The sequence below is a fragment of the Rhea americana genome, unplaced genomic scaffold (assembly GCF_003343005.1).
Source record: "Rhea americana isolate MKP2758 unplaced genomic scaffold, rheAme1 scaffold_181, whole genome shotgun sequence".
Lineage (NCBI taxonomy): Eukaryota > Metazoa > Chordata > Aves > Rheiformes > Rheidae > Rhea > Rhea americana.
In genome coordinates this window covers 770551-796224 of record NW_028185939.1, presented here as the reverse complement: position 1 = coordinate 796224, position 25674 = coordinate 770551, and the positions used below count along the sequence as shown (strand labels likewise).

The window sequence follows — 25674 nt, the reverse complement described above, 5'->3', positions numbered from 1 at the left end:
AAATAAATAAAATTAAAAAAGAATTAAAGAGGAGGCTTTTGGGTTCCCTGAGGTTGTGGTTTGTGATTCGGAAGTCCTTCCGCCGGAAGACCGCGGAGCGGCTCTGCGGGGCCTGTCGCCCYGTCCGTGTTATTCAACCAGGCGATCTTGATAGTAAACAAAGCTGCTACTTTTTTTTTTTCCACTCCTCTCTGAATTTCGCTGAGTGTAATGCCGACTGCAAACCCAATAACCTGCTCCTTCAAGCACACACAACTGATAGGTTTTCTCTTGTGAATTTGACAGAAAGAAAGGGGATAGTCACTGGGAAGGAAATAGTGCAAAGAGATTTATAATAATTAGCAATAAATTTTTCCACTAAATTCTCGTAATTATTTTCTAATGAAAGGTGTTGCCTGTCCCTCACCCAGTGGTAGGTGTTTTCACGGAAAGAGGACTAATTATTTCCATGTTATGTGCCTATCACTATATATATATATATTTACAAATATAAAAAATGCTTCTTTTAATTAACTTCAGTGAATTATTTTAGAAGCTAGTGGTTTATGCTAAAATCCTCACTTTTTTGTTTTGTTTTTCCTTGGATTCTGTTAAAAGTGTCATAACGTGGGTGGTATTTTAAAGGTTACTGGAAAGGGTGGGGATGTGATTAGCTAATAAGGGAGATGAACTTTCTGGCAAAAATAATGAAGACTTTGAAGCAAACAGAATCTGGATGCCTGCAGTAAAATTACATTAGATGTAATGAAATAAAAGTTGGAATTTGGGAGATCTTTGTAAATATAAAAAGGGGGGGGGGAAAGAAGAAGAAGAATCAAACGGATGTAGTTGTCATTTCGGTGACAAGCGTGCCCTGATCCTGGGCATTATGGCTCTGAAATTGAGAATAATTATTCTAATTTGTTTTATTACATTAGCGTGGGTAGGAGGGAAGAAAGGGCGCTTTCTTTTATGGCTTTCTCATTATTCATAGGAGAGCTCCGAAGGGCCAGACTCCTGACTCGAGCGCCGGGGCTTCATGGGAATTTTTGGAAAATGATGTCTGCAATGTTCTGACCTTTGCTGTCCCAGCTGCAGCCCTCCTCCTCTCTGCAGGGATCCCACACTTGACTCCTTAGCAACCTCCTTTGTGCCTCTGATCTCTCTCCATTTGTCTAGTAATAGCCCTTGGCAGGAAGACTTGTTGTTCCTTCAGTGGCTTAAAAAGGCATGGAGCCGTTAATGCCAAGTACTTTTCAAAATCCCTTTCACCCACTCCTTACAGCAAGTCTTCAAAGTCAATCAAATGCTGATGCAGTCATGGCTGTTTTTCAAAGGGTCTTTCTGGTAGCAGGGGGAAAAAACAACAACAAATACAACAAACCAAAAATCAACAGCAGTGACTTCTCTTTCAGAAATGTGCTTTTCAGTCCCTCTGAATTTTACTGGGATTTTTTGGTGCTTTTCTGTCATATTTGGTGGATATTTCTTTGCTTGCTGATGTTGACTCGGATCCATTATGGGCTGTGACAGCAGGCAGGAATTGAATTATCATCCAGGACCACTGTTTTCAAAATCAGTCTTGCAATAACTTGTGTTGATGCTATCCAAGCATGGGCAAAGCRTTGCTGCAAGAGAGGCTTTAAAGTCCTCTGTATCCCTTAGCCGTCTTGCTTCCCTGCAAGCCTGGCGCGGTGGTAGAGCCGGGGTTGGCAGAGCAGGAGCCAGCCTATCTGCAAAGCAGGCGTTCCAGAAGCGTTTAGCATTAATGTGCACCTCAAATAACCTTAGAGGGATTCTGAAGCCTGGTTCTTTAACCTGCTATGTTGAGACAGAATTTAGGAGTTGGGAAGATCCCATCATGTTGGCACAGGCTTGAACCTGAGTAAGGCTCGTTGCGGGCTTTGGATTGGTAGTGCAAATGTTCACATTACAAAGYAAAGGTATTTAAAGAGCAGTGTCATCTGATGAGCATAGATTTGTCGTTTGCTGGCTAAGGAAGTGGTGTTCTAGCCCATTAATTCTGTCTCTGGCTGGAAGGAGCAGAAGAGGTTTGAATTATCAGCTGCTAATTTAATGAGAGGTTTGTGTGAACATCAGGCACAGCTGTAGCCTGTAGTCTGCTGCTGTCAGAGTCGTACTAAAAAGTTTCCCAAAAGCCTGCATTACATCTTTACTGAGAGATGCTCCTAAAAGAAAAGGACAAAATACCTGTTTTTCTTGCGCTTGTGCCGTAGAGCTCGGGCCACGGACCAGCGAGTGCRGGAGCGGGGAGGCTCCGTGCTCCGTGTCCACACTGTTCCGGCCCAGACCAAGTCTCTGATACCCGTGCGCTCCGGGCCGCGCTCCGCAGGCGGTCAGCTTGCTTGTGCGCGGGAAATGTTGTCTTTTCGTGGTTCTGTTGCAGTTTAAAGGAGTCGTACGTCAGCTCCTCCAGATCTCCCAGTGCTTTAAGCACTGGGGTCCAGCTTGCTTTAGTTGTAGCGTGGCTGGCTGGCCCGTTGGCCGTCCTGGGTAGCAGGAGACCTTCTCTCTTGGCGCGTGCTGCAGAGCTAACAGGGGCYGTGGACAGTTCCCAGCTCAGGTTATCAAGTGAGCTGAAGTACGATCCAAAGACAGTCTAAAACCAATTGAAGAATATACGGTTCAGGAAGAAGCRTACTGTTCGCTCTGAAAACGCGCTCGCCTTCCGCGCCGTGGCCAGGCGGCTGCACGGTGACAACGCGGGGAGCTCGGCTTTGCTCGGGCGCTGCCGTTGCTTCTCCCAGGGGTTGTACCRTGGTTCGGTCTGCTGAGGTGGTTTCTGGCTGTTTCCACTCTCCAGCCGTGCTGCCCGAGCGGGAGACTGCTGTGCTGGTGTTGCAAACCACACAGGGATAAGGAGTGTGCAAATCCACGTTACAGAGCAGCTCTCGTTGTGTCTGCAAACAGCAAAGCGAGTCTCCTTGAGTGCGTTTCTTACGGAAACTTTGTAAAGCTCCTTTCTCTCCTATAGGCATTAATTTGGACGCTAATTACATTGCGTTAGCTAAAGCATCTCAATTACAGCTGTTTTGTCTTTAAAATATATTTGTATGCATTTGGCTTTTAAAAGATGTTGAAAGCAATTTTTTTGAGAGGTAAAACAGTCACAGGGACAGGACGTTAAAAGGCTGCACGARTTGGTCAATCTGTTGAGTTGCCAACGAGTAAGAGAGCATTTTTGGTTTTCAGGGAGTGTTTAATATCACAAGATAAATTAGAAATCCAGAATTCAGGGTTTCCCTTCTGAGTTTTTCTCTTYTTTTTTGCCCATGCTTTGTAGTATTAAGACACACAAAAAAGGTCTTTAGATGGACTCTAAATTTATAACTCTGGTCCCCGTACCCCACCCTGCTCCCCAGAGCTGGTATCAATAGAATTTTTGCAGACATGGTTTGAGTCACCAGGCTTTTTCTCGGCTTGCCGTGCTATTGGCCTGTCTGTACCATTTTTTTTCAGAATTAATTTTGGGCTGAAAAAGTCTCAAAGAGAGCTTTGTTCCTCTTTGACACTCACTCCGGAAAAAAAAAAAAAAAAAAAAAAGAGAGAGAGAGAGAGAGAGAGAAAGAAAAACCGTGGAAAATCTGACATCTGCATTGTAGAGAAAAATCAATAGATAGGGAGGAATATAATTATCCCCCACTCTTGAAAGAATTTTTGAGATATTTTTTGTAACAGTGACTCATATCGGCTTAGAGCTTGAATGACATTTTAATTATTTAGGCTTTTTTTCATTTTGAATCACCAAAGTACATCAGCCTGAAAGGGGTACAGTTGGGTAGAGTAATCTGCGTACGATAAAAAGGAAGGATTTCGTGTGTCAAAGTTCAGCCACTTTTCTTCTCTGGCGGAGCCGGGTGATTCAGAGGAGTGCAGAACAGGTTTCCACGCCTGCACGCTCGTCACCCTCGCGTCGCAGTGACAGATGATAGATCATCTTTGGATCTATGAATCATTTCTCCTGGCATCAAGTAAATAAGGGAAGTTTATCTTCTTTTGAGATGTTTTGATTCCAAGTGCAAAAAAGCTTAATGGTTTTTCTAGGGCGACGCACCAGTATTTTGTAAAGCTTAATGGTTTTTCTAGGGCGACGCACCAGTATTTTGTTCTTAAACTAATAGTTGCGCCTGGGCTCAGTCTCCTGGGGAAGCAGGGCTGGGTGCAGCCGCCGGGGCACCTCTGCGGCGCTGGGTGCCACGGGGTGCACGGCGGTTCCTGTAGCTGCCTCGGCATCTGCTGCTGATCCCGTTGAGGATGGCCATGGTGAGCGAGCGCCGGGTGCCGCCGAGCGCTGCGCCCGGGGCACGGGCAGCTCCTGCCCCAGAGCTTGCTCACAGGGGCRTGGGGGAGGTATCAAAACTGCACCAGAGGACGGAGGCAGGTGTCATTAGAAGGACCAGCTAATTATGAAGTCAATGGAAAGGCAAGTGATGCTTGGGTGAAGGTGAGCAAGTTCTTGGTGACATCTTGGCCCTGCGGGTCAGAAGCCTTCCCTGTGGCCGGGCTGGCACTGCCCTGCGCCTGCCACCCCGACCCGCGCGTGGAGCAGGGCTGCTGCAGCGTCCGCACGGCTTCACGAGCACCTGCGTCCTCGCCTGTTCATCCTGGGGGCTCGCTGCAAGGCAGTTTGGCAAGCCACACGCTGCTGAACGTCGAGGTCCTTGGCAAGGATTGCTCCTCCACACGTACTGCAAGTTCCCGCTTCTGCTTCAAGTGGAAGTTTATATTATTTTTTTCTGTTGTGCCCCAGAAGTGAGGAAGGAAGAAGGAATCGTTCTTTGGTCTGTAGATTGTCACCCCTTTTCCTGAGAGTGAGGACACTCGACCAGCAGAACGTGCCATGAGGATGTGGTGGGCACCGGCCTGCCTTGAAAGAGGTGGGAGAAAAGAAACTGGTTTGTAAGATGGATGTAGATATGGAAAGCGTTGCGGTACGTGGGCGCCCGCAGACCTGGGGAGCATCYGAGAAAAGAAAATCCCGTAGGAAAGCAAGGGCCGGGTTCTCTTCGTACGTTCATCCTCTTTGTGCATGTGCTGCCCAGCATGCTGCCGTGCAAATTCAGGTTTCAGTACAGGAATATCAAGCAGAGACGTTGCCTCTGGCAGACCGAGCCAGCAGCTCCCCAGCGTCCCTCCCTCGTTCTGCCTTGCACGCCCGTGTTAGGTTTCACGTGCCACCGTGTGCGGTGGCCATGGGTTTGGGATTTTTGCCATGATTTAATCAAACTTGTGAAATGTAGAAATTGAAAGGTGTTGGTAACTTYCCTCTCTCTGGCTTAATTTCCTCCAAAATCCCTGCTGTTGGGTACTCCTTCGAGGGTGGAGAAAGGAAGGGGGCATGTGAGGTTACTTAATCAAGCAGAACTGGAATTGATTCATTGGGAGCAAAGGGTTGACTTGATTTCCACCCCCAAAACCCCCTCGCCATCAGTTGGCAAACTTTTCAAATGTCTGTGGAACGATCTGCTTGATTTGAAAGAGAATTTCAGTCAAAAATAGCTAGTTTTTGGCTCATGTAGTTACTTCTATAAATGAAGTATGCTTAAGAACTTGTTAGCTGACTTGCTAGTGGTACCAAGTCCTGCAGCAGGCAGACAAGAGGATGAGGTTTTTTCAGCATGGATTTTACCCAGAATTTCCTGGGCACGATTTTTTCTTCAGATCACAGTGTAGATCACTATGACGATGCCTCTGCATCCACTCAAGCTGCTGCCTGGGGTCATCTTTTAATGCTGTAGTTCAGCTATCAAATCAAGTGATGGTGTTTGAGCTAAAATAGGATCTTGTTCCATGTACTGTAGCTGAGAAATAAAATGAAAGTACAGCAATGAAGGCACTCCAGTACTTTCCAGACGTCACTTGCAGTGCATCCGCGGAGCAAATTGGGTGCTTTGGAAATGCTGTTTATGCACGATTTTGAACACGTGGGTGCAGATCAGGACTGGTGTGTAGAGCGGTACATGGGGTGAGGGATGGAATAGTGATTCTGGTGGTGAAAACCAAGCACTTTATTAATAATCATTTAAGGGAAAGAAAAAAAAACCCTAAATGTGTAATTTTTCTTTCCCTGTGAAAAATGCTAGTGAATTTAATGCACCTTGACTGAGAGAGCCTGGGCGCCCGGAGGCTGCCGCTCGGAGCAGGGGCCGCCGCTCCCTCCTCGCCGGGGAGGGCCAGCTCAGCCGTGCCCGGGGGAGCAAGCGATGCCGGCGAGAAGGTACCGAGCCCGCAATTCACTCTGGCTGCTAATTCAGTCCAGGGTGAGCGYGCGATGGCTCCCTGCGGGCAGCAGCGCTCGGAGGCTTCTGAGAGGGCAGAACGGCCCGGAGACGAAGTCGGCTGTAAATCGGCGCGACGGAGATGTCGACTTTCCCCCTCTCCGGGCCAAGCTTGCCTGTTGCTCGAGAGAGCTGATTTGTACGATCTGGCTGCCGTGAGCTCAGCTGACGGGATCAAACCGCTGTTTCTGTGCAGGCACCACGTGAGCAGTAGGAATTTAATAATTCTGCTCGGAGCTGGATTCAAAGCAAGGCCGCGGAGGGGAAAGGGCAATTGCTAGTTCACGTAGCCACCTGTTGCCTTCCCTTTAGCTTATATTTAATTTGTATTTCTGAATACCTTTCCCTCGCGATACGCAACGCCTTGAAAGTCCCTTCACCCAGCCCTGATGTACAAACAGGGCCGGCGGGTTGCGTGGTTTCTCCTCGGGGTGTGAGCGTGGCTGTGAGCGTGCACTGGGAAAAGAAGTCAACTTGAAAAGCCTCCTGCCAGCCATGCGCACGCGCTCTTTAGCTTTGTCTGATGATTAGAGCTGAGCAGAAAAAGGGAAAAACTGGAAAATATTTCTAAAATACTTTCTGCCTGCTAGTCTCCTGTCTTTGCTGTATTTTAAAATAATGCAGAAATTCAGGTTGTTAACTAATGTTCTACTTGCTCAAAACTAGGGAGAAACTTGCCAACATTAAAAAAAATAATAATTTTGGAATTTAGATAATGAGGAACAAAATAGTGCATGGAACTTTCTATAGCATATCTTTTTCTGGCATAGCTTTTCCAAAGAATGGCATCAACCCTGGACAATATTAGAAGCCTTTCTTATATTCTGCCAAGTTGGAATAATTTAAAAGTATGTGCCAATTGAATTCTTATAACAAAGATGATTTGAATTGACAGAGTAAAGCTGAAACTAGTAGAAAATGGTTTTCCCTGCTTTTAAAAAGTACCCATAGAGCTCAATGTTTTATTCCGTGTTTGTGCAGCACCTACCATAACAGATTCCTGTTTCATGATATCAATTCATAGATGTTATCACGGTGCAAATAGCTTAAAAAAAAAAAAGTATGTAGTACAGAGTCAGGTGCTGTTTCAAATTGCCTTGAATCTTTAGGTTTTCTTTATTTCAGACTTGGGAAATGCAGTCAGTATGTTTGTAGATAACCATGAATAACGACGTTACCAGCTGGCACGTAGCCCCCGCTGTGCGTGCAGCCTCTCTGTGCAAGTTTAATAAAAAGCCAGCAAGATGGTTGAGTTGACAAGGAGCTGAAAATGGGGTAGCAGAGGCTTTTGCCTTCTTCCTGGGGTGTCTTACTGTATTCACATCTAGGTGTTTCAAAAGGGCCATAAAAATTGGGATGGTTTAGTGTGTCTAGGAGCAGTCCAGTGCTCAAAGTGAATGACAGTGAGTAAACATTTGCTTGTCATTTTTTATCACCCAGTGCCTGAACTCACTCTGCAGTGAACAAGGGCCAGCAGGAACCTGCCACACGTTGCAGCGGTGGTTTCTCAAGAGTTAACAGTGGCTGGATTTGGGATATATTTGCACCTTTTGGAGCATTAATTAGCACAGAGCTAATTGATCTGTTCTGATGTCATGTGTAAAAATGCAGGGCACCTAAAGATGCAAGAACACTGCTGGGAGAAATTGGGAGGGGCGGAAGGGGACAAGGTTTAGGGTGAATGTCTCCAACTCTGGAAAAGGTGAAGCAAGCTCTGAAATTATTTTTCATATTTGCTTCCTGAGTTTCAGACCTATTCTTTAAAAAGACTAGAAGCTTACAAGAGAAAGAGAGATTCAACCAGCGACTGCTGCGCTGGCGGCACGAGAGCTGCTGCCCCAAGCTCCAGCCGGGAGCCGCACGCTCGGTGCCAGGCAGCTGCTCCCTGCRAGGGAGCAGTTGCACCAGCCCTGAATTTCAACAGCTCCATTAGCCAAAACCCTCAGTGCCCCAAGGCTGTGGATAGACTTACAAGAACTAGCACTGCTGCATCATAAAGGTTTATCCTAACTTTAAATAAACATGTATGGTTTGAGATTACTTTTAGGTTAATGGGATATACGGAGGCAAGAAGGATTTGAGGCTACTGACCTCTCTAAATACCTTTATCTGTTCTTGAACTTCAAAGGTATCAGACAGATCCTTCTCTTCCTCTTTCCTTCCTCCTCCCACTCCCCCAAAGTAATGGAAAAATCCTTTGTTAAAACATTTATAGTGTGGTCTTTCCAATATTCAGGCATTGCCTCCAACACAGCCTCAGTGCGGCGAAGCATCAGGCTTCTTCTTAAATCTACCCCACCTACRTCTAGTTGATGCCTCTGGAACTTGATTTCAATCATATGCTTAGAAGTAAATGTTTTGCTGCGTTAGAGCCTGAGATGGGGCATTGCCTTTTTCTCCTTTTCTTTTACTCGAGCAAAGCTACCGTGAGGAAGCTGCAGGAGGTGTAAGATCCAACTGAAATGCACTGCGGGGAAGGAGCAGTTAGAAATGCCATTTCAGGGTGGTGAGCCCTGCTCTCCAAAGTGCTGCTTATGATCATTTGAATGATTTCATTCCTCTCCTTATTTTCCCCTTGTCTATATTGTTCATCTCTTGAACTCTGATTTAGTATTTGCCCCCAAAATACTCCTTGCAAGATGTTTGCAACCTATGTCCAAATGAGAGAAGGGCCTTCCAGTTCTGATTCAGTCTAATGTTGCTGTCCTATGGACATGTCCCACGGCTGCTTCTCCTTCTGGTCCCTTGCACGTCCTCTTCACATCCTCAAAGAGGATGATCTGGATACACCAGAGATGCACTCAGCCTCTGCTTGTATGAGAGCAGGGGATGGGGATTTTTCCCTGTGCTTTGATCTGTGCTATGGCAGCATAATCTGCTGCAGCTGTGGAGTCTAGGCCAGCTCAATATACACAGAGAAATCTTGAAAATGGATTGAGAATTGTTAGCAGACTGAGAGAAATCCAGTGAATGTGAAATTCCAGCAGATGTAAAGATCAACATTTCTTCCCTTCCCCCGTCTGTCCTCCTGTTCCTATGCACAGGAGGACCCAAGTCCTCCTCTCARTCCACTTTTCTCCTCATACTTCCTTGGATGCTGCCAGTTGGAACAATTAATCTGTGTGTTAATATATAGGGCATAAACACATCTGCRTTCAGGCATTTTCAGCCACCAATGTCTGAAATTCATGTGGTTCACTCTAATATACCTTGCACACAGTCTGCAGCTGCTACGTGAGGCCATACATTCATAGCTAGCCCTTCCTCACTGCCGCCACATCCATCCTTGTGATGTGCTCAGCGGTGCCTTTGCTGTGGCCATGCACCCATGATGGCAAACGCCAGCTGGCTTCTTGCTTGCAACCAGTCACATAGCAAGGAGATGCTCTGCTGCACCTTCTGGTGGTCCCAAGCCRAAAGGCGCAGCCGGAAGGGCCAAGTGGAGGTTTTCTCTGCATTTGCTAGTGCTGGGTTCTCACACTGGCTRGTCTCTCCGTTCTGAAGCTGCAAGATCTGCCTCTTTCCTCTGATTTGTCTGCTGTGTGTTTGCTAAGGAAAAAAAAAAGTGTGGCCAAGAGGAGATGGTCTTCTCAGCGTAGCGTGCTGCCCAGTACTGGGGAGGATTGTGTCTCTTTGAGTGAAGGTCTGCTACCGCCCCAGAAGGGAAACTCTGCCACCTCTGGAGAAGACAGTGGAGGAGTGACTTCCACAGATGGAGAAAATACACGGCAGGTATATTAACACGTCTTGGTATATTAACACAACGTGCTTTGCATCTGACCGCTGGCTCTAGGTGACAGCTTGTGGCATTTTGATGCGTTGTTGCAAAGCAGAAGAGCCCCTCAGAAAGAGGCTCAGCCTCGCTGCTGCCGCCGTTCAGTTTGGCCAGTTCTGGGACAGGCGAGAGTCCGTGAAAGCGGAGGAATGTCGCAGGCTCTCACGCTGTGCTGGAGTGGTGTCTGCCACGCGCGCTTCAGACGGAAGAGGCTACCTCAGGTACCTTAAACGACCTGCCTCCACTAGGCTGGAGTTTCCTAACGCTGCTCTTCGATACCCCCTGGGCAATAGTGTGATAAAATTGGCTGCAGCCCCCAGGATTCGTGGTTTATTCTCACTACATCACTTAGTGTAGAGAGAGAGAGAGAAACGAAACCCAGTCCCTATAGGCATTGTCTTGTTTAATGTTACATGCTTATATAATAATTTGTCAGTTTATACGCATAGAAAGAAATACACAACTTGTCCTCTGAATTCCTCTTCTGTTTAAGAGGAGACTTGGATCCGGGGTGCTTGCAGAGGCTCTGCCAGTCGTGGCTCCTGCAGTCCTTCGGTGACTAGGTCCTGCCCACCCCATAGGCTCAAGTGGGGTGCAACTCTACTGCAACRTCCCTTCTACCACGGAGGATGCAAAACTAACGTCCCCTTTTGAATGCGTCAGTCGTCATAAAACCAGTTCCCGTGTAATTTGATTTGCATCCTTAGTTGATACAAGTTGAGCTATTTGAATTTGAAGGCAAAAACCCGTTACATTCCCTTTGCAAAAGGCCTCCATTTCTGTTTCGTTTCTTTTTTTTTTCTTTCTTTCTTTCTTTTTTTTTTTTTTGCATGTATTTACTGGGCTGGGTCAGCAGCCCAAGGGATAGGACAGATGTGTTGTGCAGGTTGTTACCTGAGACRGGTTGGAGACTGCATGGCACAACTGCAGGCTGCCCGCGCACGGGGGTGGTCTCGGAGAAGCTGCGCGAGTGCGTAGGAGAAGCGTCTAGCGCTCACCTTTGCATGACTTGAGGTGCAGGGCCGCAGGGGCCATGGAGGCCACGTTGYGGGGCCTGTCTGCACGGCACTCGTTTTCGTTTCACAGCCCTTCTCAGAGGAGATGAAACTACAGAGCACATCAAATTTTCAAGCGTTTTGTGCATTTCTTGGCCTGACTTAATCTAAAAACTGGAGAGCTCGCATGGCAGTGTGGGTGTGGAAGGGGACCATGAAGCACCGGCAGTGCAAAGAAGACATGAAACTCCCCTTAATTATGAGAGTGGGAGTTTTCTATACTGAAAAACAGATTTGATTTTAAGAGCTTTAAGTGACTTTTCTATTTGAAAGCTTTATAGTAAACAAAATGTGATTAACTCAGTTAATGACTCATTGCAGGAGAGCTTCTGATGGTTCATATGGTGTGTTCTTGTCATGTTCTTGTTTTAATTACCCTTCCTGAATAAGAGAGCTTGATAACAGCTTGGACAGGTAGGAGGGAAGGTCATCAGGATAGTTGTCCTTTTTTAATATTGCAGCATTCTTGCACAGAGCCGTTCTTGACGTCCGTTCTGCCAGTGACAGGGCTGTCAGCTGCGGCGCATCCTGCGAGATGCTATCAACGGAGCCTGTAATCGTAGAGAAGGTTCCAGGGGCAGAGCGAAGCATGGGTGATTTAGGGGGGGGGAAGATGACAAGGAACCTGGCTCATCCCTTTCTCCCCACCGCTCCTGGCCTCTCCGGCAGCAGCGTACGGAAAAGGTGGCGGGTCTGTTTTATAAGAGYGAATTGCAGTGGTCACCTTCATCCGGGCCGGCTCTGCCAGCGCCTGCTGTGTTTTCCCATCCCACTGCCTTTAAYGGGACACCTCTTTGCAGCCCTCATGCTTCATCTGTCCCCTTTGGACCGATTCTGCTTGGGTTTGGTGGCAGTGAAGTTTTCCCTTTCATTTTTTTGGGATGACCCTGAGATGCAGCCCTGTGCCAGGGTGTTTCTAGATCTGAATTTCTGCCGTGAGGCCATCGTGGATGCACCTGGCGTCGCCCCCGGCCGTTCCCACTGGAACTGGGGTAGAAAGAGGCATTTGTTCACCTACCAAAACTGAGATTCAGGGGTGACTGGAGAAAGATTCTGGTTTTACTTAATTTTTTTTTTTTTTTTTTTTTTTTTTTTTTTTTTTTTTTTTTTTTTTTTTTTTTTTTTTTTTAACTAATTACTTACTCTCTGTTACTGTTAAGTGAGGCTTCAGTGTTTGTCTGTATGGTAAGTGTGCAGGAGGTCTGAAGGTGGACTTGCCTTCCTGAGGCTGCTGGGTGGCTTCTCACACAGAAGAGCTCAGACTTTGTGTAGCTTTCCAAAAGATTTATGGATCTGGAGGCCAGAAGGGCCGAACATGAGCAGTGTTGATTTTTACTGTTCCCTTTTTCCCATGCTGTGCAGAACCAAGGCAGATGCTGGGCAGAAGTCTTTGCATTATTGATACCTCTTTATTAAGCACTTCCGCAAAATAATTAATTATTATTCATTGCTGTATCTTCTAGTTCTTTCTCAATGATCACTGTAACATTCATTTGCTCTCTTGCATCGATAGTATTTTCCACTGTTTTAGTCTGTGAGTTGTGGGTTTTCCTGCTGTTGATATTTTATACTAAGAGATTGTACTATATAGTGTTTTCTTGGTTGGCCACAAAACTGTATTCCTAAGAGTGACCTTGCAGATGGTGGGTCTCTCATCTTGCCATAGGAGATGCCCTGTGAATATGCTGGGCTTTTACTGCCTTTAGTGTACTAGGTTCTTCAGGTTCATTCTTGGCTAAAAATTACAGATGTAAATTGGCTGGACTCACTGATTTTGAAAATGTTTAATAGTTTCTGTTTACTGTCCTCTTCAGCTAACATTGGAATGAAAAATATTTTGTTTTCATATGAGTGGAAAAAAGAGGAAAAATGATTTGGAACAGCAGATGGGCAAAATCTGCTTTAACTTAGCAAGGTGCCTGATAACAKATATAATTTAAGGCTGTAAATAGCCCTACTGAAGGCTAGTGAGGTCACCCATATTCACAAAGACATACATGTCTAAACATCATCTGGTGTAAGGCTTAGATCCACAAAGGTATATTGGTGCCTATTTCTCATTAAGTTATGTGCTAAATAAGCTCATAACCGTTTTTGTGGATCTTTGTTTGTGTAAGTCTATGCTGGGTTAGGCCCAAGGTCCAGTTAACTTATTATCTCATCTCAAGTAGCAGCCATTAGCAGATGTTTAGGAAAGASTATAAAACATAAAATGATCTTCTCGTGGCAGATCCTCTCAGCTCCTGGCAGTCAAGGGGTTCGGGACTTTCCAAGGGAGAGGCAGTGTTCAGAAGTTACCCTCAAGSATGTCCTCTGAGAATTTAATTCCTTTGAACCCATTTGTACTTTTGGCTTCCCCAAAGTAAATTATTTGCTCTGTGGAAAAGTGCATCCTTTTGTTTGTTTCTAAACCAGCTACTTGATGCTTTCATCAGGTTGCCCTTGCATCTTGCATTAGGAGAAATGGTGAGTAATCATTCAGAATTGACCACCTACATATTAGTCACGAGTTCCTAGAGCTCTGCTCTCTCCTCTCCTTTGCAGTTTCCCTCTCACTAGAAGGGGTTTTTTTGTGGATATTTATTTATGAGCTCTGAACATTTRCTGAAGGTCTTTAACTCCCTGGAATCCATAATTTCCTTGAACCCCCCAAACCTGCTAAATAATGCTGTAAGTGAAGAGTTTTAGGCAATGTGGGTAAAACTGATAGGGTAAGATACGTCCTAGTGCTGTGATCTCCCTTGAGTTCCCAGATTTAGGTACTGAAAGATCTCGGGTCTCTTCTGGAAATCATCTCCTACTGCAAATGTGAAAGGCTTCAGGATGCTCCCAGTGCAGGCAGCAATGGATCCTTAAGGAAACTCCATATCTTTTTTCTACTAAAGAGAGCAGAAACATTATAATTAGGGGCAATGTCAGAAGGTAGGCAAATATCCCCTAATTGTATGCAGATGATAGAGCTAGTCTCAACCTTTTGACTAGTGAAGCTTTCCTCAATTTGGGATATTGTGATCCTAATCAGAGACCTTTAGCCATACATCAAAGGCGTCACGCTGAACCTGCATACCTTGGGGCTGGCACGGCTTGATTGCACRGCTTCCTGCTAACAGACTCATCTCTGGCCAGGTGTCTTTCCTGCTGTGGACGACTGATTCCTTTTTAGTCTTCATCACTGAGGCAAAGAAATTTAATCCCAATATTGCTGCCAGCCCTGGAATGGACCCACTGATTTGGAAATTTTACCCTCTTGTTGCCTTGAAATATCAATGCAGAGCAACCTCTGATACCTGCTTATTTCATTGCCAACCTCTAACCTAAGGTAGAGCAGACCTGTCATTAGTGTATTCATCTGTGTTTAAATCTGTCAGCTTCCTTCCCCTTCTCCTCTTTTGTTTCTCTAATTACTTTGATTGCATCTCTGTATCCAGCTCAGCGCTTGGGCTGAGCTGGGAAGGCTGCGTGGTTTGTCTTCCTCGGCTGCAGCAGCATCAACCTTTTTCTGAGATGCAGAGGCGGCTCTGCAAGTAGGAGAGTTTTGGGTCTGGGTTTTGAAATTTCACGTGCAGCTGCTTTTAGGTTTGGAGGTAACTCTTCAGTGTAGAAAACTGCTCATGTTGCAAAGCCTGGTTTCAGACCCTTGTTGCGGTTGTGGTGCTCTGCTCCTGCCTCCGTCTTGCCAACACCAGGAGATGGGCGCAAAGGCTCTGTGRCCCCATGAGGGCGGGGGTCTGAAGCCCTTGCAGAGCTACAGTCTGCATTAGGCACTGGGCATTAGGCTAATGAACTTTGCAAGCTGGTGTTTGCTCTCCTGCCTTTTCCTAAAGTTAGGGCTGGAGGCTGGTTCACACGATTCATGTGAAAGGTGCTGAGTCAGCTCGTTGGGCATCTCATAGCCATAGCAGCATCTTTCACAGAATGAGTGCCAAAACTGCAAGCGACACCTGCTCAAGCMCCTTTATGGACTCATCAGGTCCTGAGCTCTTTCTGCTCTGGAAATGCAGGATTAGTTCCTCAGGTTGCACTCAAATAATGGAGACATGCATTTCCCTGACAAGCTGCACCCCTTCCCTCTTGCTGTGCAGACATCCCTCATCGCAGTGTCTTCTGCCAGCCTTTAGATGACATGTTATGTTCTACCAGGATTTGATGTCAAATTACTGTCAATAAGCTGTGGAGGAACATGTTGTGCAGGGCCCTGTTGGAGCACTCTGGTTTGTTAGAGTCTCCAAAGGACGATGGATGGACCTCAGGTGCAGATGTGCAAGGGATTCAAAAGTGGTRCTTTTGAGTGAAGTGTTCCAGCCTCTGTGGTTCTCTGCTGTTACTGGATACGTCCTTGTAGTTTAACTAGAGTATTTGACATCTTGAGGTGTACCTTGATGTTTAAGGTAAAGGAAATGAAGTATTTGTGACTGTATTTATTTTTATTTTTTCAGGGGTTGATTAAAATTCGAGGAGATCGCTGCTGGAGAGAGCTAACTTGCATGGACTATCACTACGAGGTAAGTGATCCACACAGCAACGCCRGTTTCTCTTGACTACTTCACTCTGCTTGAAAAATTTTCTCTAAACTTTTCTCCACCACCAGCCAGTTCTCCATGTTGTTCTTTGTTTATCGTTGCCATCTGTCTCTAGCATCTCCATCAATGTCCACGTGCCAATTCAGTGATGCTATTTTTCCCAACCCAAGTCTTTTGAGACAAATTTCTGCCCTTTTCCTCTCTCGATGACAGATTGAATCAGGATTAAACCTGAGCTCCACCAAGAGCTCCCTTTGTCCAAATGGTGCAAGGTGGGACCAGAGAGGACTGGTCCATAGCAGCAAGCAAACTGCTTTCTACTTACTCTTCCAAAGCATAGACACGTGAGCAGATAGAGAGCATCTCGGTGCTATTCAAGATGCTGCACGCTAATCGGCAGTTCAGAATTATACGATTTTCTCTTCCTGACATCTGTTTCAGTGATTACGTTACRTTCTGATTATAAACTGTGGTTTGTGTGCTGGCTCTGAGTGTCGTCTCTTCTTGGATTACAGAGAGAGGGAGCTCGGCCTCCCTTCTGTGTTCTTTTACCTATATTTTGGCATTTGAATTTGATATGAGTAGTGTTTAAAAAAAMCACTATGTACAGTGGCACTCAGCTGAGCAAGTAGCTCTGGTTCCAGAATGAAGTAAACAAAACTGCGAGTGGTATTCCTTTCTGCAGATTAACATCAGAGCCACTGGAAACRGCGCGCTAAATTGTAATGCCTCCGRTCTGTAATGCATTTCCATCTGAGGAGCCGGGGAGCACTCTGCATCCGTTAGCGCAAGGCTGCAGAGCTGTAGTTGTGCTTCGCTGGGCAGTTTTCGGTGTGTTTGTCTGGTGTTGCTGAGGGCTGCGTACGTCCTTGTGCTTGAACYGACCAGCCCTGTTCAGGTGGGGAGCCTGAGCTGTCGATCCCTGGACATGTACATTTGGGGTGAAGTTCTCAGTGGACCTTCATCATGTCTGGAAGCCATTTCCCCCTTCCAATTAAATCTGACAGCGCCTGACTTCCCTGACCTTCAGAACGTGTTCCAAGGTGTTGCCTATGAATTACTTTTTACTGGGGGTAGGGACGCTAAAGGGAAAAAGTGGGGAAGTTGTTACAGTATCTTTTTCTTTCCACCATAGCATAAAGAGAATTCCACGTGAGTGCCAGGGACCACATTACAAATCCTGTTATAGGATTAGGATTTCTCTTTCCAAAATAGGAAAAATTATATCAGTTTCCCAGGCGCAGAAGCCTTTATCTCTCACTCCTATGACCTAGTTAAGCAGTTCAACTTTTTAAAACCGAATTTTGCAAGGCTGGAAAGCAGCATCTCCCATTTTGATTTTAATGCTGGTTTGTTGTTATTTACTTCTGCTAGTTTTTGCCCCTTGACTGCAGGGAAGACCCATGAGCTCCTCACTGAGCTCTCAGTGGACTCTGGGGGTCCTGCTGCAATCTGMGTCCAGCATGAGATGCAAGGACCCTTGAACGCTGCTGCTGTTAATCCYGAGCACAAAGGCAACCAGGGTAGATTGTCTCTGCTTCATCTTTGCCCGGCAGCCAGAGTGCCCCTCTGCTCCGCACGCTGCGAGGCACCTGGCAGTAGTCAAAGAAAAGCCAGCTCAAGCTGAGCTCCCCCGAATTCCCTGGCCGGCTCCGCTGCTGACCCCAGCCCACAACAGTCAGCCTGCGTAATCCCAAATATTTGAAATCAAAACCAGAATCAGTTTTGTAGCCCAGAAGGCTAATTAAGACCATTCCTGTCATATCCATAACGCAGGATTCCCGGCCTGCGAAAGTAATTGGGAACAGGGGCACGGGGCAGATCACATTATCAATATCAATTATTTTAATCCACACAAAAGAAGCTGCAATAAAAGGAAAATGAAAGAGGCCAAACTTTGGCTGCTCGCGGCAGCAGACAAAGGGCTGCAGTTCACCTGCTGCTGCGGGTTTTCTGCGCGCCCCGTTCCCGCGGGGTGGACAAGCTTTTGGTAACGGCTCAGCCTGTAGCCGGGCCTCGCTGCGGGGGAGCACAGCCTTTGCCTGCGATCGGGGCTGGGAGAGGAAGCCCGCGTACGCTGGGAGCTGTTAAACTTCTCAAGCGCAGAGAATCCGGCTCCAGCCCCGGTGAAGTTTCTGTTTAGTTAGCGCTTGCAGGCAGCTTTCCAGGGGAGCTGTAGCCATAGACTGACCGTCACCGACTTGCAAAGATACAATTGCATGAGGCCGGTAGAGTTGGGGGGCGGGGGGGAATCAGTGCAGAGCTCTGGGCTCTGCCTGCGCCTTCGTCGCGCTGCCGTCAGCTTTTTGCATGGCTCGCTCTACCTGGCGTCTTCCCTGATACCTCTCTTGGTACAGGCCCATTCTAAAAATTGCCTTAATTGCTCCCTTTTGGGCTTTACTCATGCTCACTCRGTGGGAGAAGAGTGTGATGGTGAGAAAGCTGCTTACAGAAATGCAATGTGGAACRAGCCCGTCCAAATCAGACTACCCAATGGGAGGAAGAAAGGGGCGAAGCTGAAGATACCTCAGCTAGGGAGGAAAGGGGTTAGGAGTCTGCTCGTAATTAGGATAGACCTGGGTATTGGACCAGCTCGTACGTGGCCCTGGGCCAAATGGAGTCTGCTGTGATGTATGTTGGCCACCCCAGCTCTCGTATTCCAGTCCTGCACTGCGGTCCAAGATCTACATGTGCTCCTTTGCCAAGAGAATTAATGAAAACACATGGCCTCCATCTCTTGCATGTTGAGCGCACCCTKGACTATTTATTTGTAGTAGAACCAGCAGCTATGCTTGTGGAAAATAACATTTCCACTTTTGTCAGAAATATTGTATAAAATAGTAAAATGTTGTTATGGCTTGGGTAATTAAACGGAGCATATTTTCCCTCCCWTTTTCCCCTCTTATGTATAGAGCCTTAATCCCAGCCTTTATGGAGATCTGTTCTTCAACTGAAGACTCTCTGTTTAGAGGACTTACGATGTGTAACGTGTAATTTGGAGAGGGAAAYGGCAGAATGCATGGTTTACACAGGAAAGGTATTTTCCTACCGACCTACCACTCCTCTGATCCCTGAGGAGTAGATGGACTCCAGTAAGTGTGGCAGAACAAGCAGAAAGACGGTAACAGAGATGAGAAGTTCAATGCTYGCTGCATGTGCAGCCTGGCAAGCAAGGGTAGAAACACTCAACAGGCTGATTCCTGGGTCTAAATGCCAGGAATCTCAAACTCTACTCCCATGCTGGAGAGTTACYGCAGGCAGGGGATCCGACCTCTTTGTGCATTAGTGTTGTCGTTAAAAAGAGCCAGAGGATCCAAGCTGGGTGCGTGCACTTGCACCCTGGGGTGACACAAGCTGGGTATCCTAAGCCYGGTGCGTGCCAAGGGCTGGAATTGGCATGTGGAAATGGCCCTGTGCCGTTGGCAATTGGCAAATAAAGTCCTGGGCTCCAACATGCAGTGAGCTGTAGTTACCACTCGTTGGAACTGCAGTTGTTTCACTACTGGCTATGGTTAGGTGGCTTTTTTCCTGTAAGAAATCCCAGTTAAATCAGAGGCTTTTAAGCTGCGTTCAGCRTGACCTGTTTACGATGCAGTTAATGCGGAGGGAAGCTGCTTCTGTGTTTTAGGTCTGTTTGTCATCATTATTATTAAGCATTTATCGACTGTGTACACAATGGTTTACAAATATGTATGCAGTGGTTTGCAAACAAGAGCTAGATTTCTGYTTCCAAAGGAGTCCATGGCAGGGATCCCACCGCCTTCAACACAGTCCTGCCTGTTGGGCAAGAGAGAGGCGTCTTCTGCTCCCCGCTGCGCAGGTTTGGGAACAAGGCTGAGCGCGTCCCTCCGGCTCCTCCGGTGGCATTCCCACCGCCGCAGAGCGCGACCGCCCTGGTCGCCCTGGGGAGGAAGCCCAGCGAGAGGCTGTTGCAGGAGGTTTTGTGCCACGTGGGTCCATTGCTGGAGCATGCRCAGCTCGTGGGACTAGGCTGGAGCAACCTTCTGGCCTGCTTCAGGAGGTGCCAGGCAGGGGAGCAGGGAGCCCGAAGCTGCTCCCCAGGGGCCTCTTATGCTCCCTCCTCTGCCAAGCTTTATCTGGCCCGTGGTTTGCTGATTCTGGGAGTGCTGCTTAGCTGGCATAAGCACAATGTCTTAACGTGCTCCAAATGGAGAAAAGCCTCTGTGCGGGACCCGTGTTTAAAACCTCCCCAGCAGGTCTGCAGCTCTCTGAACCTCGCTCTCGGACCGCGAAGCACCTTGCAAGCAGATGTCTTGGCACCGCCAGGTTTGAGTGGCACAGGCGGGAGATGAGTGTTTCTGACTGGCAACCAGTCCAAATGCAGCCTGTCTTTTTGGATGCTGGTGGTGGTCTTGGCAGAACAGTTAAGCAGATAATCTTAGGGAGTTGGAAAAGGGAAAGTCCTGCATGGAGGCATCTAGTCCGTCTGCTTGCACCCAGCACAGGACTCTTCCCTGGGGGCTGCAGTCCAGCGATGCTCCTCGCGATGGCTGCCAGAGGGTTGTTGCTTTTTAATTACAGCCGCACAGACAAATATCTTGTAAAATTCAGTCACCAACTGGTAGGAACAGCTGCCGGAGCAGCTGCCTGGGCAGCCCGGTGCATAAAACGGATCCCCGCCGGGCGTCTTCCTGCTCGGCATGCTTTGCGCTGGAAGCGGCGCGGGAGCGGCTGGCCGTCCCCGGGGTGGCCCGCGTCCGCCGCGTGCCCTCTGCCGCGCCGGGCCGTGCAGCGCCGGGGCGAAGCGCCCGAGGTGCCAGCCCGCAGCGTTCGGCGGGCCACGAACCTGCAGCCGGCGCGCTCCAAATGGCAGGGAGCTGCATTTTATTTTTTTAATCTTGTGGGGTTTTTTTTATTTTTAAAGTGACATTTTCACAGCAACGCCTTCTATCGAGGACTTTCTCAGTGCTGTGCATCCGTTCYTGCAGTAAGCCTTGCAATCTGCTAACGAAGGCACGCTTACTACGRCTACGAATACGAGGCCAAGGGGGTTAAAAAAAGGGGGGGGGGGAGCAGAAGCAACAAAGTCTTTGGCAGCGTTGGAAGTGGGATCCAGGACTCGTTTCCCCCCTGTGGAGTTTTCTGTAGATGCTCAGGATGGGCAGGCTGGTCGGAAGGACTGAACCAGATGCCGGTTAATAACTGAGTTGCGTTTTAGGTCTTCCGAATTTGCCAGCGCCACAGGCGAAAAGCTTCGTTCTCTCCATGCGACACCGCACAGCCGCAAAGGTCACTACTTCTAATTTGTACAAATTGTGGCTAATTATTCTATAACTGGTTTTCTTAAATAGCTGCTGTCAGTCGGTCGGGCAGCCCTGAGCGCGCGGGAGGCCGCCCCTGCGCCCGCCGCGCTCCGAAGCTCGCTGTCCTTTGCGCCTAGTGATGCGCTTTGCTGGCTGATAGCTGCGCTGATAAGGACGAGGAGGAAGCTTCAACGGCTCTTTAAACGCCTCTCAATTTCTTTTCTGCCTTCTCTTCTCCCTACTAGAGCCTGTTAGATTTCTCATCTACCTTTGTCCAACCTATTAGGGAACAAAAAGTAATTAAATAGTCATTATYGAGCAATTAATTTAGATACCTCAGAAAATGATCTGCTTTTCTCATCCCTGGTGTCTCAGGATAGCCTATATCCCAACAAAGTTTGTATTACTCAGAGTAAAAATGCTCCGAGCTCTTAGAAGCAGGAAGTTGGAGCTCTTGCTCAAAGTACATTTTATAAAGTTGCAAGTTTTGATGAAACAAAAGGTGCTGAATTAGAGAGAAAATAAGATTATATAAAATATGTTTTAGAGTGCCATGCRAAGCATTTTGGAGATCTACTTTTTAATAAAGTGTTTTGAAATATTTATGTAGCATCATAAATTTACAATCWTTGGCACTTTACAAAATTTTCTCCATTTCAACGACCATAAAGGTGAATCTTGGCAGAATTAGTAGTCACAATAATAAATTGCTAAAGCGAATAAACTGCATTGGCAAGCTGTTGCTTCACTGTGAAAATCCTGTCTTGGCCTGGGTATGGTACGATAGATGAGCTTTCCAAAAACATTTTATTCTAGCGATGGCATAAATCTTGCCCTTGTAACAAGCACCAAATGGAAAACAAATAGCTGCAGGTGGGACTTGCAGGCACGCGCAGCTGTGCCGCCGCCGTGGGCTGGCACCTGCCCGGGTTGCAGCCGGGGAAGGCGGCGGGGTGGTTTCACTGGACCCAGAATGRCGTGAGCGTCCTCTTCCCCTCGCTCACTGCCTGAACCTGTCCGGTGCTGCTGATGAGGAGAGGTGGGTTCTCCTTGACAGGAGAACAACGTCCTTCCTTAGAGCATCTCGTTAAAGCGTTGCTGGCCCACTCAGGCCTTTGCATGCTGGCGCTGGCACCAGCAAATGGCAGTCCTGCTAGGGAGAGAAAAGGGAGATGGCAAATGAGCTTCGTGTTCAGTTGAAGATGCAGAAAGTAAGAAAACAGGCTGTTTCCTTGCCAGGTGCCGAGATACGTGGCTGTTGAAGCAGSTCCATCAGAAAAAAGGTGTTGAAAATCTCGTGTTGGGTGTAGCAGAGCAGATCAAGAGACCTTTCTAGCTTCTATTCTGCTTGCAGCCCCAGGCGCTGAGTCGTGGTTGTTGGGAGTTACCGAGGTTAGGGCTGCTTCCGAACCCCCGCGTGGCGTTCTAGTCACTGCTAAAATTGGGAAGCGAGGCAAACATGATGGTCTGATGATGGCGCGTGATTCAGCTCCGAGCCAAGGCTACTGACATCCRGCTTTTTAGTCTCAAATTATTGCTCTGTAGTTGCTGGGATGCCAACCCCGAGGTCTCTGAAAGCCTTTGAAGTCGTCATCACTGTTTTCAACTCGTCAGATAGAAATTTTGCAGTTTTCCCAAGGAGAGGATATTACACCAAAAGTCAGAATAATTTAAGGTGATCTTTGAAGCAGGGAGCACATATGTTTTTGTATTGGCAAGGAGCRTTTTGAGTAAGTACTAGCACTACTTCTGCAAATGGGGTTGTAAGGGAGCAGTGTGGCGTGGGAAGAACCACCCTACACGTAGGATTTGYTTATAAATCTGAGCTTTAACTTAGAAAACTTAGTTCAGGGTAAGAAGTTTAAAGACAAGCTCTCCTCATGTTAGTTCRGCATTAGGGTGAATGCCGTGATTACGGGTGCTGGGAGCAGTGCTTGTAATTGTGAGCAGAGTTACCGAAGTTGAGTTTGATCACGCTACCTGCCAGTCATCTTTTCTCCATCTTTGATTAATCAGGTTTTTTCCTTATGAAGTCTTTCTAACTGACAATAAAGCACTAAAACGCACAATTACCATTGCCAGTYAGCTGTGCTGCAGTGTACGGTGTTGTTCAATGCCTGTCTTTGCCCTGCAGATCCCTCCCTAGGGTTTCATAGTGCTTTTTGGCTTCTTTTTCATGCAAAATGGACTTTATTGTGTAAACAGTGTGGTATCAGATGCAGATTGCCACAGAGTTGATTCAGACTTGAAGGAGGAGGGACAAGATACAAYCTTGACTAATGCTTTCTACACAGGGAATTTTACAGGTCAGGTTCTTCTAAGAACATTTTTGGAAATTGAAGTCTCCTCTGGGCACGGGTAGTCCAGCATTGGGGTGGGCTCCCCGCTGCGGTGGGTGGAAGCACAGCGTGTGGCGGGCTGCCCTTAGCTTTCGGGAAGGGTCTGAGGAGCGGTCATGGCCCGGTAAAAGCGCCAGGGGTTTGGGGGACGAGGCAGAGCTGGTTGTTCCTCAAARCAAAAGTTCAGTCTCTGGAAGACACGTTCCTGTGAAGTCACGGGCGAAGGGAGTTGTTTCATCTGTGTCCTCGCTGGACAGCTTGCCTCGCGGATGCTTCAGGCCGCTGTTGTTTCATTTCCTGAAAGGAGAGCAACACGGAGGAAATTGGATTTTGCTCGTGGTGGATCTTAAATGAAGTTTATTTTCACCTGTTGTTGTAAAAACACAAACCAACTGTTCTTTGAATTAAGACTGATACCAAGAGGAAGAGCATGCTTGAGTTCAGCTTTTGTTTTTTTTCAGTTGGTCATAAGTTTTGAAAAATGACCTTTTCTGAGGCATAAGTGAAAAAACAGTTGTCCCCATTCACACATATTGAAGGGCCATTTAGTGGGGATTTGAAGCTAAGGATTAGGTGCTTTCTTCTGGTTTTTGGTGATTTGCATGATGTCAGTGCTAGCACTGGAAGAAGGGCTAATWCTTGACCTCGCCTGTGATCAATTAAGTAACAAGATCCATCATAAGGTAAGTGCATGAAGCAATAATATTGGCAGATAAATGTCAACATGACATCAAAAGCTTATTACACTGTATCTGGATTTTGTATCAGGCTGCTGCATGAAGGTCTCTATCTGAGACAGGTTTTCAGATGAATCCCAGGTGCTCTATATTGAATGCAAGATGCCTTTGAATGTGATTGTGCTGGAAATGTGCGTTATTCCCGGCCTTGAGCTGGGCTTTATTATTCTAATTATAGGTAAATATACAGGTCGCTTAAAAAGACGGGGAGAGAAAGCTTTTAAGGGTGGAATCTGTGCTCAGCTTGGAAGCATTTTGGAAGACAGGAGTGTGAAGTACTGCTTGGTTTACACAGGTCTGATTTACTGGCAGAAGTTTACTGGAGCACAATAAGAGATTTGGTGACTATAAATTCTGGCTGGACGCTTCTAGGAAAGAGGCCCGATTTTCCAGGGTTTGGGCCCTGGCAGCATGCTCCGCTGCAGATGATCAGCACTTCTGAAAAGGAGCTCTGAGCTCTCCAAAGCTGTGAAGCAATGAATTTTTAGAAGTGTAACCTTGGAGCTGCAAGTGTAGAAGCTACAGTGATAAATATTGACATTTATACCCAGGCACGTTGCTCTTGAAAGTGYAAAAAGGATTTCCTGCAATCAAGTGATGCTCCAGAAGAGCTAAGGTAGTTACGCTGGGCTTTAACCAGAGCAAAACCAGATTTCTGCTACCTGCAGGGACGCAAGAGGTGTAGCACGAGCGCAGCACGCGGGGAAGCTGCCTTCCGGCGCGGTGCACTCGCGGCAGCCGTGGTTTTCCAGCAGCCGACGGTTGCTCCWGCAGTCTGGCTCGTATTAGCCTGAACAGCACACGTGGAAGGCAGACGATAGCTGTGTTCTCAACCACCTTAAAGTCAGCATCAGTTCAGCTTTTCTCCTCGCCGGGACCAGGATCCCTGCAGTAAATTYGGAAGGGGGAAGGAGCGTCTGGTCGGTGAGCCATCAAAACAGAAGGCTGCAAATGAGCATCGGAGAGCAGGCGTCCCACCTCTGCCGGCGCTCGGGAAACGCGTGCCGCTGGCGTCGGTGGGACGGAGCGGGTGCKGAGGGAGAAATTTTCAGAGCAGCTTTGAAAGGAAACTAGCGGCGGGAATTAGCGGGACGGGGCAGCTCCCGTGGTCTGCAAAGCCGGCCGCTTCTCCGCCTGGTTTTTCCTTATCTTTTTGGCTCCGTTTAGGAATTGCCTTTTTCTGTGGATGTTTCTGCACCAAATGTACCTGCAGCAAAACGACCAAAGATAAAGCGAGCAACTTTGGGGAATTTTCACGCTGGTCTGTCTAAGCCAAACCAGTTGCTGGCACCTGTCACTTGGGTCACCCCCCCACGCCCCCCACCGTCGCCCCAGCTTTCAGTTGATTTCCAGCGATATTAACACAAAACGGGAGGAACGAGCACGAGTTTAGGGGAAGTGTCCCCCAGGGAAGTTTCTGCTGTGAGTCTTCGGAGGCTTTTGAGGCGTAGGGAGACATTATCCCCGCGCCGCTGCCGGGCCCGGGAGCGGAGCTGTCAGTCACGCGCTGTAAATGCATTGGTAATATGCCAATACCGTTTTCAGCGGTAATACAATTCCTCTTCCTGGATTCTTTTCTGTTTTTCTTAAGGATTTGTTTTAAGCCGGGTGAAAGCTTCCTGTACAACGATTGGATTTCATCTCTTCGTTACACTCTCCCACTGCTTCAAACTCGTTTGCAGACCACCCAGGACCCTCGCCCGGAG

The 25674-nt window shown here is 47.4% G+C and overlaps 1 protein-coding gene across 2 annotated transcripts in view; it reads left to right on the top strand.

Moving 5' to 3' along the window:
• LMF1 (lipase maturation factor 1) overlaps window positions 1-25674 on the top strand; it is a 246862-nt gene that overhangs the window by 70025 nt on the left and 151163 nt on the right. For both annotated transcript variants that reach the window (XM_085301951.1, XM_085301950.1), the window contains exon 4: window positions 15545-15610. In XM_085301951.1, the coding sequence (XP_085158077.1) occupies window positions 15545-15610 (66 nt within the window). The remainder of the gene's footprint in view (window positions 1-15544; window positions 15611-25674) is intronic.